The following is a 19,940-nucleotide window of genomic DNA, read 5'->3' on the forward strand; positions in this document are numbered from 1 at the left end:
TATAAACAAGCATTGCTACAGCTTCACACTAAGCAAATAAGATTTTCTCACACACTCACACAACACACACCTCCTGGTGGTTTGCTACATGCTTCATATTCCTATGCCGCATGATTAAGTATGCGATACTCTTATAGTCTCACTAAGTGATGCGATGAAAGTTAAGTATGCTAAGTAAAGGAAGATGAAGATGGAATTGAAGAAACATAGAAATGCATTGAACACACAATGTATTAATTTCTTAATCCAAAATGTAATACAATACAATATAAGAAAAGAAGAGAAAATGAAAGAACCAGCTGGAAGCAATGTCTTGCTTCCAGCAGATGTATGTTAAGGCTGCCGGTGGTGCCATGGAAGGGCGATGGAGTTGACTCTATTGGGATCTAACTCCGGTGAAGGCTTCGGTCGTCACTCAGAATGGATGAAGAAGAAAAAGAACTCTCAAGCTTTCTTTTAACGCGTTCGTCTGGATCACAAGGATCCACCCGAAGGTAGGAAACCTTGGATGATCTGAAATTCTACTCATCGGCTTTTATTTATAGAGTTTGATCGCCGACAGAATTAATGGACCTGCTCTGATTTTGACACTCGTGGCATCATGGTCCTTTTCTGAATTTCGACTACTAATGGTGTGGTAGGTGAAATGTCAACATCATCTTTTGATTTTCTTGAGATATACGTTGATGTTTCTATTCCACCAACCTTGCGGTAATCTTACTATTATGGTTATCATCGTGTAGCCGTAACCTTGAAATGACCACATTCGCTTGGTTACTGTAACTTCTACACGATGACCGCAATCGCTTGACAATCGCAACTCCTATGTAATGGACGCATGCGGTCGTCTATACGATATCCTGGCTCCCGCATCTGCATCCGATTCCTGCATTAGCTAAAAAGATAGACAATTGAACGCATAATAACGCATAATAGTGGGTTAGCCAAGATTCTTGATGCTGAACGATGCAAACTCATTTTCTCATGAATTCTTAACATAATTGTCGCATATTTTGCTTAACAGCCCTCATAATTCTAAATAAAAGGCCTAAGATGACGTGATGACGTGCATTTCTACATGTCATCACTAACCATCTCTAAATTGGCTAGGTAATCTCTTGTTATCTTTCATACTTTCTCATCGCTATTTTACTTTCCTATAGTTTTATTTTCTCTTTGTGTTTTACCTATCAAACTAGAGATGTCCATGGGACAGGGCGGGGATGGAGAAACATTCCCCATCCCCGCCCCCGCCCCTCTATTTGAAGGAACTCTTATCAAAGAGTACCTCTAAGCGGAAGCAAGATCGTTCCAAACTTATTGTGACAGAATTACCACATTCACAATCAAACAAACTAGTTATGCAATAACAACAAATTACAAGCATGCTTTGAAACTTTAAACAACAAAGAGAGAAGATACATACCAGTTGAAGAACCCTTCTTCACAGAAATCTCGCTCTCGTAGAATGGACTGCTCCTCTCGCTTTCGCTAAGATCGTCCAAGCAATCGTCCACCAAATCACGGTCGTCTACCAATGAACAGACTCCTCATGAAATCGACAGCAAGGAAAACACTACTATTCAGAACCCTTGGTATTCTTGGAGTGATAATCTAGGAGGTGTGGGCTCTGTTGGATTTGGTAGAGGGAAGGAGGAAGAGACAATCGTTTACCATGACTAAGCAAGTGGGAGATATCGGGTATCTATCGTATAGACGATGCTTGATCAATTAGGTAGAGGTAGACGATCGTGTAGTAAAAGGGGCGCGATCGTATAAACGATCATTTAGTAAACGCTCAGGCGCGCGATCGTTTGGAAAAAGCTAGACAATTGTTTAGTAAAACCTATGTGATCGTTTAGTAAATAGTACACGTGTATACGATCATTTAGAAACTTTGAGCTGTTGTGTATGCTTTCGGTTTGCTATGCGATAGGCAGTATACAAAATTCGGTGAGCGAATGTCTGATCCTTGCAAAATGAAAACAATTTTCATTTTATCTTTGAGTTACGAAAACTGAATGCAACCTCCCACCATCTCATTTGGTTATGAAGAAAAAGACGACACAATTATCCCATAATTGTTAAATTAAAAAATAAATATAATCGTATTATATTTATAACCTACGGTTTAATATCACATCAAATGCAACATATGAACCATAGTCTTTTTCTCCTTCACTAGATATAAATCATATTTATATCATTTTCCTCCAATTAATGTATCTCATACATCATGTCAACCATATCATATATAATTGACCAGTTCAATCATACCATATATAATTAACTCCCTTTTGTCAATTTGAACAATTCAATCTGACCCAAAACCTGATTCTTAACTTGAATTCATTGAGCTACCAAGGGGACTTATGGACCTATAGCTCAAAGCTCCAACCATACGTGAATAGCTGACTAAACTCTTTAGTCACAAGATCCACCTCTCTTTCATATTCTCATTGCGTTGTCTGTTAGCTAGAAGTAGGAGTATTGTTAGCTTAACAACCCCTCCAACATTCTTTTATTCAACCGCCGCATGCACATTACCGCATACATCTTGCTACAAGTCCCTGATTCGACCTCGAATCACCCGAGAAACTTGCGTTCGCGTTATACTTTGCGTGAATGCAAGAAAACTTGTGATAGGATGCATGGTCATCACATACATTTGTTAACGCATAGTCATTCCAATGCATGACCATTGACGCATGACAATCAACGCATACCTTAAGAACATGCATCACATATTGTGTCCACGAAATTTTAGTTGTTGAGTAATTTGACATCTAATTTCCCGTCATCATAAGATCGTCTAGACAATCACATAACAAGCACTTAAGTAAACTTTTTACTCTACAATCGTGTAGTCAGGAACTAAGCGTTGAAACTTGTTGAGCTACATGATCGTCTAGTGCGCGCGTGTCAACCTGCTCCTGAGTATCCGATAATCTACAATCGTTTACCCCATCGTTTACATTAGCTGACCAACGTTTGGTCGTCTTCAACCTCGAAGAACAACAACTCCTTGCTTCGAAGCTTCATCACGAATGACTCACAGACATAAACATTTTGAATTTACAGACTCGATAGAAAGTTAATATGCCCAGAAACACAGGGGCCCTTACAATTAACTTCAAATGTAAAAGAATTTAAACAACCAGAGGCTTCATCCCAAAAAACTCCATTAATCCACATCCATATAACTATTTAATGATTAAACAGAGAGCAAACGTGATTTACCCACCAAGAAAGTAAATGCTATTCTTTGCATTAATGAATTTGGAATATCAGAACCTGACTTTGATACCAATTGAAAGAACTCTTATCAAAGAGTACCTTTGAGCAGAAGCAAGATAATTTCAAACTTACTGTGACAGAATTACCGCATTCACAATCAAACAGACTAGTTATGTAATAACAACAAATTACAGGCATGCTTTGAAACTTTAAACAACAAATAGAGAAGATACATACCAATTGAAGAACCCTTCTTCACAGAAATCTCACCTCATCAAATGGACTGCTCCTCTAACTCTCGCTGAGATCGTCCAAGAAATCGTCCACCAAATCACGATCGTCTACCCACAAACGAACTCCTCACGAATTCGATAACAAGGAAGACACCGCCACTCAGAACCCTCGATATTCTCGGAGTGAGAATCCAGGAGGTGTGGGCTCTATTGGATTTGGTAGAGGGAAGGAGGAAGAGACAATCGTTTACCACGACCAAGCAAGTGGGAGATATCGAGTATCTATCGTATAGACGATGCTTGATCATTTAGGTAGAGGTAGACGATCATGTAGTAAAAGGGGCGTGATCGTATAGACAATCGTTTAGTAAATGCTCAGGCGCACGATCATTTAGGAAAAAGCTAGACGATCGTTTAGTAAAACCTATGCGATCATTTAGTAAACTGTGCACGTGTATACGATCATTTAGAAACTTTGAGCTGTCGTGTATGCTCTCGGTTTGCTATGCGATAGGCAGTATACACAATTTAGTGAGCGAATGTCTGATCCTTGTAAAATGAAAATAATTTTTATTTTATTCTTTAGTTACGAAAACTGAATGTAACCTCCCACTATCTCATTCGGTTACGGAGAAAAAGCCAGCACAATTATTCCATAATTGTTACATTAAAAAATAAATATAATCTTATTATATATATAACCTATGGTTTAATATCACATCAAATGCAACATATGAACCATAGTCTTTTTCTCATTCACTAGATATAAATCATATTTATATCATTTTCCACCAATTAATGTACCTCATACATCATGTCAACCATATCATATATAATTGATCAGTTCAATCATATCATATATAATCGAACTCCCTCTTGTCAATTTGAACACTTCAAACTGACCCAAAAACTAATTCTCAACTTGAATCCATTGAACTACCAAGGGGACCTTATGGACCTATGGCTCGAAGCTCCAACCGTATGTAAATAGTTGACTGAACTCTTTAGTCATGAGATCCACCATCCGTTAACTGTCAGGCATTCCATTAAAGATGACAACTACACTTTTCTCACTGCAGATATATTTCTATGTCCATCAGATATAACCAATCAACAGTACGATAACCCTTCACGCATGCTCATAAGTACAACTAGGCCAATTTACCGTTTTGCCTCTTTAGTTACATCTAACTCTTTAACTACCACTGATCCCTCTAATGAACAATACAACATAGTCCTACTATGTGTGGACACCTCTCGGGCCATGGAAGGTGTGTGGCGCCACATCATTCAAGCCCTGGAATCAATCCTTCAAGGAGCAATCTATCTACTTACCCTTGCTTTGGGGAAGGAGTGAAGTCAATCTTGTGTAGCTGAGTTCCCTGCTCCCAAATCAAACGAATCCCAAAAGTGGTAGGTTTGAGTTAGCGATCTGGCCACTCACACCCATGCAAATCAAAGGACCGCTCTCAAAGGCAGAAGTTCCCAACTCACTCAGGATTTAGGTCATGTTATTTATGGTCATCCTAGTGAAGTGAAGTCTTTGTCATGAACGACGTTATATAACGATACTATAACACTTTGTGGTCCGGTCTTATAAAAACTCCTTTGTATAGGACGCCCCCGTTCGCATGTCTCCACATGAATGATTAGGATCAGATCATCTGTAGCAAGTCACAACATTTGTAACTATTCTACAAAGCGGGCCGCATCCATATTGTTACCAGGATAAGGTTTCCCTTCTATATCCATATACTATAGACCATTTTGGTTATCACTTAAGACATGATCCACCTGTACATCTCCACATACATGCTTAAGTTACAAACAATCAGAGATCTTAGTTTATTGGTTTGTGGTAAAGCAATTAAAACATTCAATGTTCCATAGACAAAAGTGAAGAAATTATCATATATTATTACATCACAAGCGTTTGTTCAAAACTGTGTTTACAAACTACAGGACCCAACGAGAGTTCAGGGCATCATCCCAGCACTATTCCATTCTCCGTCCTTGCAGGGAAAAATTCCCCGCCTTTATTTTTCTCTAATATTTTTTTAAAAATTTCAATTAAATATATATTTTTTACAATTCTTTAAACATTTTCAATGGAATTTACATTTAAATGAAATATTATCAATTTTACTAATTAAAACAATAATACACATGTAATTTAAAAAATATAATTAAAATGTTAAATTCTCATAATTTGTAAAAATTAAAATTCAATATTTAGAGCATCCTATCTTAAATATTACAACATCTAAAGAATTAAAGTAATAAAAATCTTGAACTTAAATAATTAAAACGTCTATAATTATCTTAATAAAGTCTACAATATTAATATGAATATATATATATATTAATTTATAATTTATATACAAAGTCGGAGCAGGGCGGAGAAACAAATTCCCCACTCCCTCTCCCATTCCCCGTGTATTCGGGGATTCCCTATCCGGTTCGGGGCGGATCCCCGCAAATTTTTTAGACATCTCTATGTCGAACCAAACATTTATCTTAGAGAAGTTAAATACACTTCCTGTGGTTTGACTTGGTCTCACATCTAATATTTGGGTCTTTAACACTCTAAATCTTTCCATAAGGAGAGATTGACTAAAGAGTATCAAGAACTCAAGAAGATTACACGAATAATGGAGGCAAGAAAATAATAAAACTAGAAGCTAAATGCTAAGCAAAATCGAGAAATTCTTCTTCGAGAATGGTGTGTCTTGATTCCTTAACTTGATGGTCTATTTATAGCCTTTAAACTAGGGCTTCATCAAGATCTTTTTGAAGGATAAAATTTCAAAAATCAGGCATTAATGCGCTGGAGAATTCTTTTCAAGGCTGCTGTAATTCTAATATTCTTTCATTTTCTAAAGATTTGTTCAGCTACCTGATAATGCAATTGCATCAGAAATTGTAATTCTTCAATTTGCACCAATTTTCTTCAGGAAACACGAGAATTATAAGGTATACTCCAAAAATAAAGGATCAAAGATTTTTAATGGACTCACTTGAAATATGTCTCCTTTCCTATAATTCCTTCCTAGTTTAAGCCAAAAATATGTTAAAACAATTCAATAACTTGGTTTTAAGCGCTAAACAAGTCCCATAAAGAAGATGGTAAATGCCACAAAATGCATATTTTTTGTACAAGTTTCGGTACATTTTCCTAGTAAAAGTCATAATTTTGATGTTATTTATCCTTCTAATTGGCTTGAATCAGATAAATTGATTAAATATAGGTCCATTTACTAGGATTCAACCTTGAGAAAAATGATTCTATCCTGGAAAGAGTCTTAAGAGTGTGTGAATTAGCCTCAAGGAGTTCTTTACCGTGCTTTTCCTGCAATACTTTAGTTTCTTTATTGCACTTCTCATCTTTCATTTCTTTATTCTCTAAATGTTGTCGTAATCATGATTTTTAATTAATGGAATCTATTCCTTCTTTCTTAGTCATGAATTAAATTTCTAAAGGATTCGATCACGTGGATACCCTAAACTTGATAAAGGGAGAAGATAAATTTCATTTGAAGTCTTTTCTTCAAAATTCTTCTCAACTCCTTGTTGAGATCACAAGCTTCTTTAAACACCAAAGAGGATACGACCACAAGATTTTTCGTACTATTCTCTAAAGACAAGGATAGACTTCTGGGAACTGGTTTCTTATGTAGGATAAAAGGAAAAATAAGCAGAGAAAAATCTGTATTTTTCTTGAGAGAAAGCTTTTAGAGATAGATGCAAAACTTCTAAGAGAGCTAGAGAGATCTCCTTTTTCACGTTAAGAAGTAAAAAAAAACTATATAACTGGGGAAGGAAGTTAATTCCCCTCAATCTCCATCCACTCCCCTACTATAACTGTAGGGTGGTAACATTTGATTTAATAAAATAAAATAAAATAAGATTAAATTAATTAATTAATTAATTAATCTGAATGAAATTAAACTAAATTAATTAATTAATCTTAAACATATATTTAAGTAGATGGAAATACATCTCTCTTATAACCTACAATTTTAATATCAATCTAATACATATTAAATTTTCACCTATAGTTTTAATATGAATCTATTCATATTACAATATTTGAATCTCATTCAAATATTAGTTCTCTCATCTTACGAAAATTAATTTTTTAATCTATTCAAAATTAACTTTATATTATAATATTTGTACTAACATTATATTAATCATATCTTATACAATTAATTTACATCCCTAATAAAATTTGAACAATTCAAATTCTTCAAAAACTATATGTCTTCGTATTTACCCATTAGTGAGTTAGCAGAAGGACCTAATGGAACTACAGGTTAGAATCTCCAATGATTTGAGATTAATTAATTAAAAATCTCTAATTAAACTAACCAACATTCATTAACTATGGGTCATTCCACTAAAGATCCACAGTTGCACTCTTCACATTGTAGATATATTTATGTGTCAATGGATATAACCATTACAAGCAAGTCGATCCTTCACGAGTCGTTCGTAATTATAGCCAGGTCAAATTACTATTTTACCCTTGTAATTACCTATTTCTCCTTAAGTCTCATTGATCCTCTAATGAACAACCTGTTTATAGTCTAACTATAAACAAAATCCCTACCAAGCCAATGAGAGGGAGGGGGCCATTGTTTAAGACTTGGATTCAGTATTTAAGGGAACAACTCATCTATTTTACCCTAAAGTTGGGGAAGGAGCGAATTTCATCTTGTGAAGCTATGTTCCCAACTCCCCACTGTCCAAAAAATAGTAAGCTTATTGAGCCAGTGACACAAGCCACTCTCAGCCATACAAATCAAAGGACAAGTCCTCATAGTCAGGAGTCCATAACTCATACAGAATTGAGATCAAATTACATATGGTCATCTTATAAAATATTAATCTTTTTAGTCAATGGTTTTACAAAGAAAGATGAACTATTTCGCAGTTCGATCTTATACAAACTCTTTGTATAAGATACCCTCAGTCACATATCTATACATGATTGACTTGAATCAAATCATTTGTAATACTTACAACATTTGTAACAATTACAAAGTGGATCGTATCCATAATATTACTAGGATAAGGTATCCAATCCTTATCCATATACTATAGACCTTTTAGGTTGTTACATGAACACGATCAAACTGTATGTAAACCACATACTGTTCAAGTTGTATTTAATAACCTCATATTTTAGTTTATTAGATTGAGTTAAGTAAGTATAAGACATAAATAAAATAACTTTTTATTTTATTAATAAATAATATGTTATGGATTACAAACTGCAAAATTTAGAATTGACCTAGTTTCATTGCAAATACTATCCAATAATAGCTCTAGATCAATCTTACATGAAGTGGGGTGACCTAAATCATCCTAATATGAGAGGGAAGAGATGACTCTTGCTGGTTCCTAAAACCTTTAGACCAACTTCTGCATTGTCAGAATTAATGAGGTTAGTACTCCACTAATGTTAAATTTATTCAATAAATTCACCATTTAAGGCACATGAATTCAGGTGAGATTGTTTCCTGCCCAACTGGTGCAATAATTGTCACTAAATCCAATTAAAAATTAAATCACACAATAAATTAGGCAAAACACACAAATTTATCTCCAATAAAAGTATATTCATACATAATTTTCTATAACTTTGAATTTAGGTCTAGATGCATAATTGAGCTCAAAGGGGCAAAAAAAAGTAAACACATCACGACGTAATATGGTATAATATTGTTGTAGATGCCTCAAGTACATAACATTGTCAAAGATGCCCTTAGTCTATATTGTTGCGTTTTACTTTGTAACGAAGCATTTTCATACTTTAAACGACTCGAAGTTGGGATATGAAAGTGGCACAAAGGTTCAAGAACAAAAACTGAGGGCCTTGAATCCTTTGCAGATCAAGTAGATACCTTTCCTCTTGTACTTTATATAGCTGTGCAGTAACAAAAGCAAAAAAGAAAATAGAAATTTTATATATATGTCTTTAGCATCATGTTTTTTGATGTTGTACACAAAAATTTAAACATTTTTTTTTGTCAAATTCATCGTATGGATGATTACTCCACTCCGTTTAATAACTATTTCATTTCTTTTTTATTTCTAAAAATTAAATATATTTTCTCTAAATTTCTTACCATGATTTGCATATTTCTTATGTATAATAGTTGAATTCTTAACCAAATTTTAAAAACAAAAACAAGTTTTCAAAGACTTTTTTCTTTTTTTTTAATTTTCAAACTTTGACTTGGATTTTTGGAGATATTGATAAGAAATAGATATAAATAAAAAAATTTTAGAGGTAGAAAAAATGTTTACAAAAACAAAAAAAGTTAGAAACTAACGTCCCATCTGGTAAACAATTTGGTTTTTGGTTTTTGTTTTAGAAAATTACACATATAGATACTATTTCCACCTTAAAATTTTTCTTTTATTATATACTTTTTACCAATTGTTTAAAAAACCAATACAAATTTTGAAAACTAAAAAAAGTAGCTAGTAAATTTGAATTAAGAAATTTTTTATAGAAATTTTGTTTTTGTTTTTTAAATTTGACTAAGAATTCAATCATTTTAATTAAGAAAGTTACGAATCATTATAAGAAAGGAAAAAATATATTTAATTTAAAAATCTAAAAACAAAAAATAAAATGATTATCATGTTGGATATCTAAATTCAAATCTTCAACTATTACTTTTATTTTGGAAAGTTGTTTGTAGAACTATTTTGTGTGTATATGTATATCTTATTATTACTTATTTACATTGCCAATGTTTACTTGGGATAAAATAATTTATTATGACAATTGAAAAATGTCATGATTAAATTTTATTTGACAGCCGAAAACTGCCATAAGATGTCAAGAAATGTATTGCCATGTAATACAAAATAGAGAAAGTTTAAAAGAAGCAAACAATATTTTTTGTATTTGCCTGTTTACTTATTGTTACCTACTTGAACCCTATCATGACAAGTAGAAAAATATAAAATAAAAAGAAAAATTATTTTAAATGATAAAATTATTAAAAATATTTACAAATAATAACATAATATCACAATCAATCTAAGATAGATTACGATAGACTACTATTTGTATCTATCATGACATAGATAGAAACAAATTGTTGGGCTTGAAATGCAGAAGCAGGCAGAACGCAAGATGGATTTGAAAAGACTTTCGGGTCGAGAGTGAACGAAGGCCCTTACACGACTATCGAATACCCCTCGATGCTTCACACAAAAGCTAGGTCGTGAGCAGGATGTACAAACCAGGTAATGTACGATCTCGGCCTTACACTTCAATGGCTGAGATTAGAATCACAAACTTCTGCTGGAAAAACCCTTGGACTGACTTATCTTTTCTTTTCCTTTCGCAGAGAAAGAATCGAGAGAAATCAAAAGAGAGGAACGCCGAGAGGCTGCCGGAATTCGCAGGGGTGAGGAGTCTTCGATCGTCTAGGCGATGGAGGTAAAGCAGAGGTCCACTAGATGATAAGGCAGGAGTCGTCTAGACGATGAAGCTTTACTGAAGGTCATCTAGACGAGGGTCGTCTAAACGATGGTCGTCTACACGATGAGGCTTGTAGAAGTAAACGATCGTTGGGTAAAAGCTAAACGATCGTTTGGGTCAGGACGGTATACGAAAGAGGAAGACGATAAGAAGAAGAANATCGTTGGGTAAAAGCTAAACGATCGTTTGGGTCAGGACGGTATACGAAAGAGGAAGACGATAAGAAGAAGAAGATGAACATGATCGTTTACGTGGTTCAGCCAAGGGAGGCCTACGTCCACAGAGAAGCTAATGGAGTTTTCTTTATTCAAGATTGCTTCAAGATAGTGTAATCACTCAATTACAATTGCTCTCTCTCTCTCATTACAAAATTAGTTATGTAGAGTATTTAAAGGTAGCTAGGTTTGTAACAAAACCTGTAATCGAATGAAGTTTATTTCACTTCTGTTTAACAATCTCCACCTTGAAATGAACTTCAGCTTCTCTGATCTGACTGTCTCTCTGCTTTAACCTTTTTCTCTCAGCTCAAACCCTATTATATCAAGGCACTTCTGGAGCTTGAGCTGAGTGACTGTTTTTCTCAACATGTCGGAGGCATTTCTGAGGTATGAACTTTCAGAACTTCAATCTGCTTAGCTTCTATCTTCTGTCGTATGAAATGATATTTCACATCAATATGTTTTGTTCTGTTATGGTACCGTGGATGCTTTAACAAATGAATTGTACTATGATTATCACAAAAGATCTTCACTGTGTCTTGTTTAATTCCGAAATCACTTAAGAGACCCTTTAGCCATAAGCCTTCCTTCACTGGTTCTGATAATGCTATGAACTCTGCTTCAATAGTAGAAAGAGCTACTACTGATTGTAAGGTAGCCTTCCAGCTTAGGACACATCTTCCAAATAGGAAGATATACCCCGATAATGACCTCCTTTTGTCGAGATCTCCTACATAATCTGAGTCTATATAACCAACCAGCTCTGGTTCACTATCTGATAGCTATTGGTACTTTAGTTTAGCATTAGTAGTACCATTTAGGTACCTCATAATCCACTTTGTAGTCTCCCAGTGCCTCTTACCTGGATTAGCCATGTATCTACTCACTAGGCTAGTAGCATAGGCTATGTTAAGTCTTGTGGACACCATTAAATACATTAAACTTCCCACAGCTTGGGAATAAGGAATTGTTGACATAATTTGCTGATGCTCAATGTCTGAATCTTTAGGTGAATTCTCTGCTGAAAGTTTGAAATGGTTGGCTATTGGAGTAGTCACTGCTTTTGCTGTTGTCATCGGATACATTTTCAACAATTTACTGCAGCATTGTGACTGATCAATGCTTAGAATACTTGTATTTCTGTTTCTAATAATGTCAATACCAAGTATTCTTCTTACATTTCCCATGTCTTTCATTTTGAACTCTGATTTTAGTAGATCTTTTACTTTGTTCAGCTCTTTCATTGTTGCTCTTGCTAGAAGCATATCATCCATATATAAAAGCAAGTAGATAGGATGAGTATAGGACTCTGTATTTATATAAACACAATTGTGATAGGAGCTTCTGTAGAAACCATTCTTCTGAACAAATTCGCTAAACCATTTATTCCAGCATCTTGGGGGCTGTTTGAGGCCGTAGATAGATTTTTTTAGTAGGCACACACAATCTTCCCTCTCTTTGACCTCATATCCCTTTGGTTGGCTCATGTATATAACTTCCTCTAGGAAGCCATGTAGAAAAGTTGTTTTGACATCTTGTTGCTCCAGCTCTAGGTTGTTTTGAGCCACAATCGACAATAGTAATCTGATAGATCTCTGTTTAACCACTGGAGAAAAAATTTCATTAAAATCAACACCTAGCCTCTGTGTAAAGCCCTTAGCAACCAATCTATCTTTAAATCTAGGTCATTGATCGTTAGAGAACCCTTCCTTTAGCTTGTACACCTATTTTGATACAATTGGTTTGCATCCTTTTGGCAAGGATGTTAACTCCCATGTATTATTTCTCACCACTGAATCAATCTCTTCATTCATAGATTCTGTCCACATCTTAGCCTTAGAACAACTGACTGCTTCCTCAAAGGTTGAGGGTTTTGCATCATTAGACAAATCAGTAGTATTCAAAGCTAAGTAGTCTTCATACCTTGATGGTGGGACAATGTTTCTTCTCTGCCTATCTCTAGCTAGGCAGTAACTTCTCAATTTTGATTCTTCTTATTCAGTATCAATAATAGCATCTTCTACTTCTTCTTCTTGATGAGGTAGTTGATCAAAGTGTGATTCAGAGCTTGAAGGATCAGAAGTAGGAACTAGAACTTGCTCCACCTCAATTGTATCACTCTTCGCTTGAGGTACTGAAACATTTGGAATAGTTTTCTGCATATACATTTCTTCTTCCCTGAAAATCACATCTCTACTAGTTATGCATCTTTTCTCAATAGGGTGCCACATTCTAAACCCCTTAACACCTTCTGTGAAGCCCAAAAACATATACTTCACAGCTCTGGCATCAACCTTCCCTTTACTCTGATGAACATAGCCAGTGCAGCCAAATACCCTCAGGTTATTCAGGTTAGAAGACTGCTTGGTTCATCTTTCTTCAAGAGTTAGAAGGTTAAGAGATGCATGAGGGCATCTATTCAGTGTATAGACTGTATATGAAGCTGCCTCTGCCCAAAACTTCTCAGGTAGTATAGCATCAGATAGTAAGCTTCTGACCTTCTCCATTATTGTTCTGTTTAACCTTTCTGCTACCCCATTTTGCTGGGGTGTATGCCTAACTGTCTTGTGTCTTAATATGCCTTACTGTCTGCAATAAACATTGAACTCTTCTGCACAATATTCAAGCCCATTATCTATTCTAAGACATTTAATATGATAGTTAGACATTTTCTTAACCATCACTTTACATTCTTTAAACTTTTCAAACACTAAATCCTTAGATTTAAGGAAATAGATCCAACTCTTTCTTGAGTAATCATAAAAAAATATAAGGAAATACTTGGCACCACTCAATGATTGATAAGGTGAAAGACCCCATAGGTCTTAATGCACATAGTCTAGGATGGCCTTGGTTGTGTGCTGTGCCTTCACAAAGCTCTGCCTAGTAACCTTCCCTATTACAAAATGTTCACAAAAGGATAAACTCTAATATACTCCCTTAGGTAGAATACCTTGGTTGGCTAGAGCTTATAGACCTTTGGCACTGATGTGAGAGTCTTTTGTGTCATAGGTCTCCTTCAGTAGGCTGATTATAAGTCATAAACAAGGCTAAGTGTACTTGATGAACACCTTGCACTACATACACTCCATTTATCTTCACCCCTCTAAGGATAGGCTTACTATTCTTCAACACTTCACAGTATCCTTCCTTGCCTCGGTATTCACAGCCAATAGAGTCAAGCACGCCTAGTGAAATTAGATTTCTCTTCAGCTTAGGCACATGTCTGACATTTCTTAAGAGCTTGACTGTTCCATCTTCTAACTTCAATGAGACTGAACCAATCCCGACCACTGGGCATGAGTTATTGTTTCTCATGTAGACTGAACCTCCATCCAATTCTCTGTAGGTACTGAACCAGCCTTTGTGAGGTGTCATGTGAAATGAACACCTTGAATCTAGAACCCAATGTATGTTCTTATTTGCTTCTTCTGCCCAACAATTAGATGTAGCCAAAGCATAAGAATAAAATTAAGAATCTTCACAAACTGAGGCTTCACCTGACTGGTTTGGTTGGACTTTGGGTTATGGCCGAGATTGTTTATTTTTCTGCTCATTTTTCCACTTGAGCGTTCTGCAGTCTTTGATCAAATGTCCAAGCTTTTTACAATATTTGCAACTGATCTTGAACTTCTCTTTTCCTCCTTCATCATTTGAGCTTTGTTTGCCTTTCTCCTTGTTATTCTGTTTTGACTCCCCTTTAACAAACAAGCCTTATGCATTAGATTTTTCTTCTTTGCGTGTAATGAGTTCCATTTCTCTGATTTTAAGAGCAGAAATAATGATATTAGTAGTAATGGAATCTCTCCCATACTTCAGGGCTGTCTTCACTTCTCTGTAGGATTCTAGCAATGAGTTAAGAAGCACAAATGCTTCATTGTCTGCCCCGATTTCTTCTCCTTGAGTCTTAAACTCAGTTGTAATTCTCTTGAAATCATCTAAGTTCTCTATTAATGACTTCGATGCATTCATCTTAAATGTAAAGAACCTTTCCCTTAGGAAAAGTTTATTAGGCAGATTCCTTGTCTCATAAAGCTCATTTAATTTGTTCCATTTTGTAGGTTGTCTCCTGATCGATTACTTGTCGTAGGACATTATCAGACAAGTTTAAAACGAGTGTTCTATTAATAGTAAGCTCCATATATTCTTTTTCTTCTTCTATCACTGTACTTGGCAGCTTTGCCGGATCATCTAAGGCCTTGTGTGCCCTCTACTGTCCTAAGATAGCCTTTATTTTGGCCTTCCACAGACTAAAGTCGCATTTTTCATCAAATTTCTCGATGTCGTACCTTGATATTGCAATTTCTAAATTGAAAGTTCGACTGAAAGACTTCAAGATTATTGCTTCTTTGAATCTTGACTAATCTTGAAGCATTCTTGCAGGCTCTAATACCACTTGTTGGGCTTGAAATGCGGAAGTAGACAGAACATAAGACGGATTTGCAAAGTCTTTTCGGGTCGAGAGTGAACGAAGGCCCTTACACGAATATCGAATACCCCTCGATGCTTCACACAAATGTTAGGTCGTGAGCAGGATGTACAAACCGGGTGACGTATGATCTCGGTCTTACACTTCAATGGCTGTGATTAGAATCACAAACCTCTGCTGAAAAAACCCTTGGACTGACTTATCTTTTCTTTTCCTTTCGCTGAGAAAGAATCGAGAGAAACGAAAAGAGAGAAATGTCGGGAGGCTGCTAGAATTTGCAGGGGTGAGGAGTCTTCGATCGTCTAGGTGATGGAGGTAAAGCAAGGGTCGACTACACGATAAGGCAGGAGTCGTCTAGATGGTAAAGCTTTACTGAAGGTTGTCTAAACGATGGTCGTCTACACGATGAGGCTTGCAGAAGTAAACGATCGTTGGGTAAAAGCTAAACGATTGTTTGCTAAAGCTACACGATTGTTTGGGTCAGGGGGCTATATAAAGAGGAAGACGATAAAAAGAAGATGATGAATACGATCGTTTACGTGGTTCGGCCAAGGGAGGCCTACGTCCACGGAGAAGCTGACGGAGTTTTCTTTATTCAAGATTGCTTCAAGATAGTGTAATCACTCAATTACAATTGCTCTCTCTCATTAAAAAATTAGTTATGTAGAGTATTTAAAGGTAGTTGGGTTTGTTACAAAATTTGTAATCGAATTAAGTTTATTTTACTTCTGTTTAACACAAATAGTAGTCTATTCCGATCTATTGTGATCTATCGTAGACCGACAGTAAAATTTTACTATATTTATCAATATTTTGATTTATTTTCTAATATTTGAAAACAACTCAAATAAAAAAGTTAAAAAAAAAAATCAAAATGATATATAAGAAGACCATTTCACATAAATGACGAATTCAAATGAGGATGTGAAATTAGGGCATATACCTGAACTTCAAACTTGACCACATTTTGGAATATAGTGACATGATTGACCTTCAACATGATTGAATGATTAGGCATGTCTTGGTGATGTGTTATAGTATCAGATGTTAGCTTACATTTCATGTTGTATTCACCAATCTTCTTCCAACACACATTCAATTCTTGCAACACTTTAAGCACTTTCATCATTATATCACGTGGATGTGCTTTAGCCTATCAAATAACACACAACAAAATTGGGTCATTTTAGTCATGATAGTTTTTTTCTAGATAAGTTTTTTTTCTAGATAAGTTTGATTTGGTAGCTAGAGGTTGTCGGCGATAGTTATCGAAAGTGGTGGCTAGAATTGACCGATGAAGGCGATGGTAAGCACGACAAGATGGTAAAGATGAAGTAGATGACTTTTGAAGAAATTTTAAGAATTATATAAATTAAGGATTGATTAATTATTAAACACTCAAAATTCATAGTTAAATTAAACACACCTTTGAATCACTTATGATATAGATAATTTTTATTTTAATTTAGAAACATTACAATATAAAATATTAAGTTGCGGAAGACAAACCTGTAATCCAAGAGCCCACTTCCCATTATTAGGAATTTGAGGTGCAACAGCCACAACTTGATTATGCATACGTTCAAAAGAAGGTAGTGCGCCAACAATTGGATTCATTTGCTTAGGTTCCTAAACAATAACATTGCTTTGAGGTTGACACTCCAAACTCAAAAGTAAATTTTGCAAAACATAAGATGAAATAATCATTGATATTTGAATTTAGTTTCTCATTTGTGAAGGCTTTTTTTTGTCTTTGAGAATTGGATTTAGGTTTACTTGCTCTATGTTTGGTCATTGAGGATTAACTTGTGAATACTATTTGGTCCTTTGTTGTTTGATACTAATCGGCTCTCATTGATTCCCAAGTATAAAACATTTTTATCAACTAGCAACCAATGTTTCTTAGAGATGTACTATTTAGAAACTAATTTAAGACTTTGAGAACATGTTTGGTCGAAGGAGTAGGAGGTACGTGACTTCTTGTTTGTCCCAAGTAGTTCGTGGGCTCCACAATTAAAATAATTAATCTATGTCTTATTAACTCCTTGCCGAAATGAGTATGGCTCAACTGCCATATGGACATGCTAGTGACGATGCAGTCTGTGGTTCGAATCACTCTGTCTTTAATTCAAAATCTCAATCTTCTAACTCTCAAAATGAACGGCATTATTGGCTTGTTTTCACACTTTTGATCAATATTCAAGGCCATATTATGGATAAGCGCTATTAGCTTCATGGTGCCTTCTTGTTCTTCTATTGTTTGTCCTTTTGCTAACCAAAAGCATATTTTCCTTTTGTCCATGAATAAAATTGCTTCCCGTGTCTTTGAACTAATACATTGTGACATTTGGTGTCATTTCAATTTACTTCTCAAGTATGATATCGATATTTTTATTTTTTTACTATTGTGGATGACGTTTCATGTTCTATTTGGATTTTTATGATTAAAGTTGATAGCGAAGTCATACTTATTGCTTCTTGATTTTTACCTTGATAATAAGTTTGTGCATATCAAGCAGTTTAGATCGCAATACTCCCAAGTTAGCCTTCGCGAATTCTTTCAACTCCAAAGGTGTTATACATTAATTCTCATGTATTTTCCATCTTGAGCAAAATATGATTGTTGAACAGAAGCATCAACATTCGTTGAATGTTGTCTGATCCTTGTATTTTTTAGTCTTGAGTTTCCATTATGTTCGGGAGTAATTGTGTTCTCACTATTTTGCATTCTTAATTAACTATACATTGTTTTCTATTTTACATTGGCAGACTCTATATGTTTGACATTTTGGCGAACCAACTAATTACTCTATGATAAGGTCCTTTAGTTATGTACATTTTACCTCCACTTTGCCTTCTCACCAATCCAACTATTCCCGCTGTGTTTATTTGATATCCAATAGGTATGGAGAGTTATCAATTATAGGACGTTGAGAATTGATGGGTTATTTCACTTAGTGGTAAAGGCCAATTAAAGGCTCATATGGCCAAAATTAGGTTTTAATTTTAAAACCTTAAATAGCCAGCATAGATTGAGAGACTTCAAAAACGGACAGGAGAAAATTGAAGAAAACTTTATTCCAAACAACAATGTTTTTCTGCCATTTGGGGTCAATTTGTGGTATGATCGAGTTGAAATTTTGACAACGTGCTCTTGACACGAGGATCTTCAATCTAGATGGTGGAGATTTCTTTTGGAGCTACCTATAATTAAATACAGTGGGTAATGGGTTGCCACTTCAAGTGAGATCTTTTACCGTAAGAAATTACTGAAAAAAGGAGAGGAGTAAGAGAAAAGGTCCGATAGGTAAAGACAAAAGTAAAAGTAAGAGTTATCGGTTTGCAAATGCTGAGTGTTATTACTATTGTGCGAAATGCCATATAAAGAAGCATTGTCGAAAATTTAAAAAGAAAAATAAAAATGATGACAGTAAAGAAAAGAAGCATGATGATAACAATGATGTAGACACAATCACTGTAGCCACCAATGAATTTTACATTTTTATTCGACGGTGATGTTATAAATCTTGCTACACAACAGAGTGCTTGGGTGATTGACAGTGGCGCTTTAGTTCATGTAACATCAAAGAGAGATTTCTTTGCATCCTATATACTTTGTGATTTTGATAGTGTTAGGATGGATAATGATGGATCAATAAGAAACACTTGGCATCAGAGATGTACACTTGTAGAACAAGAATGCTTCTAAGTTGATTCTGGAGAATGTGAAACATATTCTTGATATTCATATGAATTTAATTTCTACAAGTAAGCTTGATGAAGAAGCTTTCTACATTACCTTCTATAATGGCAAATGAAAGCTTACTAAAGGATATATGGTTCTAAGAGAGAGAAATATTCTTCAATGTATTATATGGAGGCTAAGATTACTGATTGTGATATAAATATAGTGATGATGAAGCGAGATTTGACCTATGGCATAAAAGACTCAAATACATTAGCAAGGGTTTGAAGATATTATCCAAGATAAATCATCTTTCTGATATAAAGAGTGTAAGACCCTAACACTAAATCTAAAGTGGGAGGTTAAATAGAGAAGAAAAATCCTAAGTAAGGATATTGGGGCAAAGACTGGAAAACATTAATACTAAATTATCCAAAAAGGTGACCAAAAGACCAAACGCATATGGGAGGATTAAATATGTTGAACGTAACAGTGCATGGAGGATGGAAGGAAGAAGACTTGAAAAATGCCCAAGGGCTTGCATACAACAAACGCAAGGGCATGCGGACACAAGCAGGGCATCCGTTGGAGGCATGCGTCGAGTGAGCATGCTAGGTGCAAAGGCCATGCT

At 35.1% G+C, this 19,940-nt stretch overlaps 1 protein-coding gene across 2 annotated transcripts in view; it reads right to left on the minus strand.

Annotated features, from left to right (window-relative positions):
* Positions 1-9,283: 9,283 nt before the first annotated feature.
* LOC120081788 (SNF1-related protein kinase catalytic subunit alpha KIN10-like) overlaps positions 9,284-19,940 on the minus strand; it is a 96,943-nt gene continuing 86,286 nt past the window's right edge. For both annotated transcript variants that reach the window (XM_039036950.1, XM_039036949.1), the window contains exons 9-11: positions 17,134-17,253; positions 16,568-16,777; positions 9,284-9,402 (exon numbers count right to left, since the gene is read on the minus strand). In XM_039036950.1, coding sequence (XP_038892878.1) covers positions 9,289-9,402; positions 16,568-16,777; positions 17,134-17,253 — 444 coding nt within the window. In that variant the 3' untranslated portion in view covers positions 9,284-9,288. The remainder of the gene's footprint in view (positions 9,403-16,567; positions 16,778-17,133; positions 17,254-19,940) is intronic.

This window comes from Benincasa hispida, chromosome 7, assembly GCF_009727055.1.
Source record: "Benincasa hispida cultivar B227 chromosome 7, ASM972705v1, whole genome shotgun sequence".
NCBI lineage: Eukaryota > Viridiplantae > Streptophyta > Magnoliopsida > Cucurbitales > Cucurbitaceae > Benincasa > Benincasa hispida.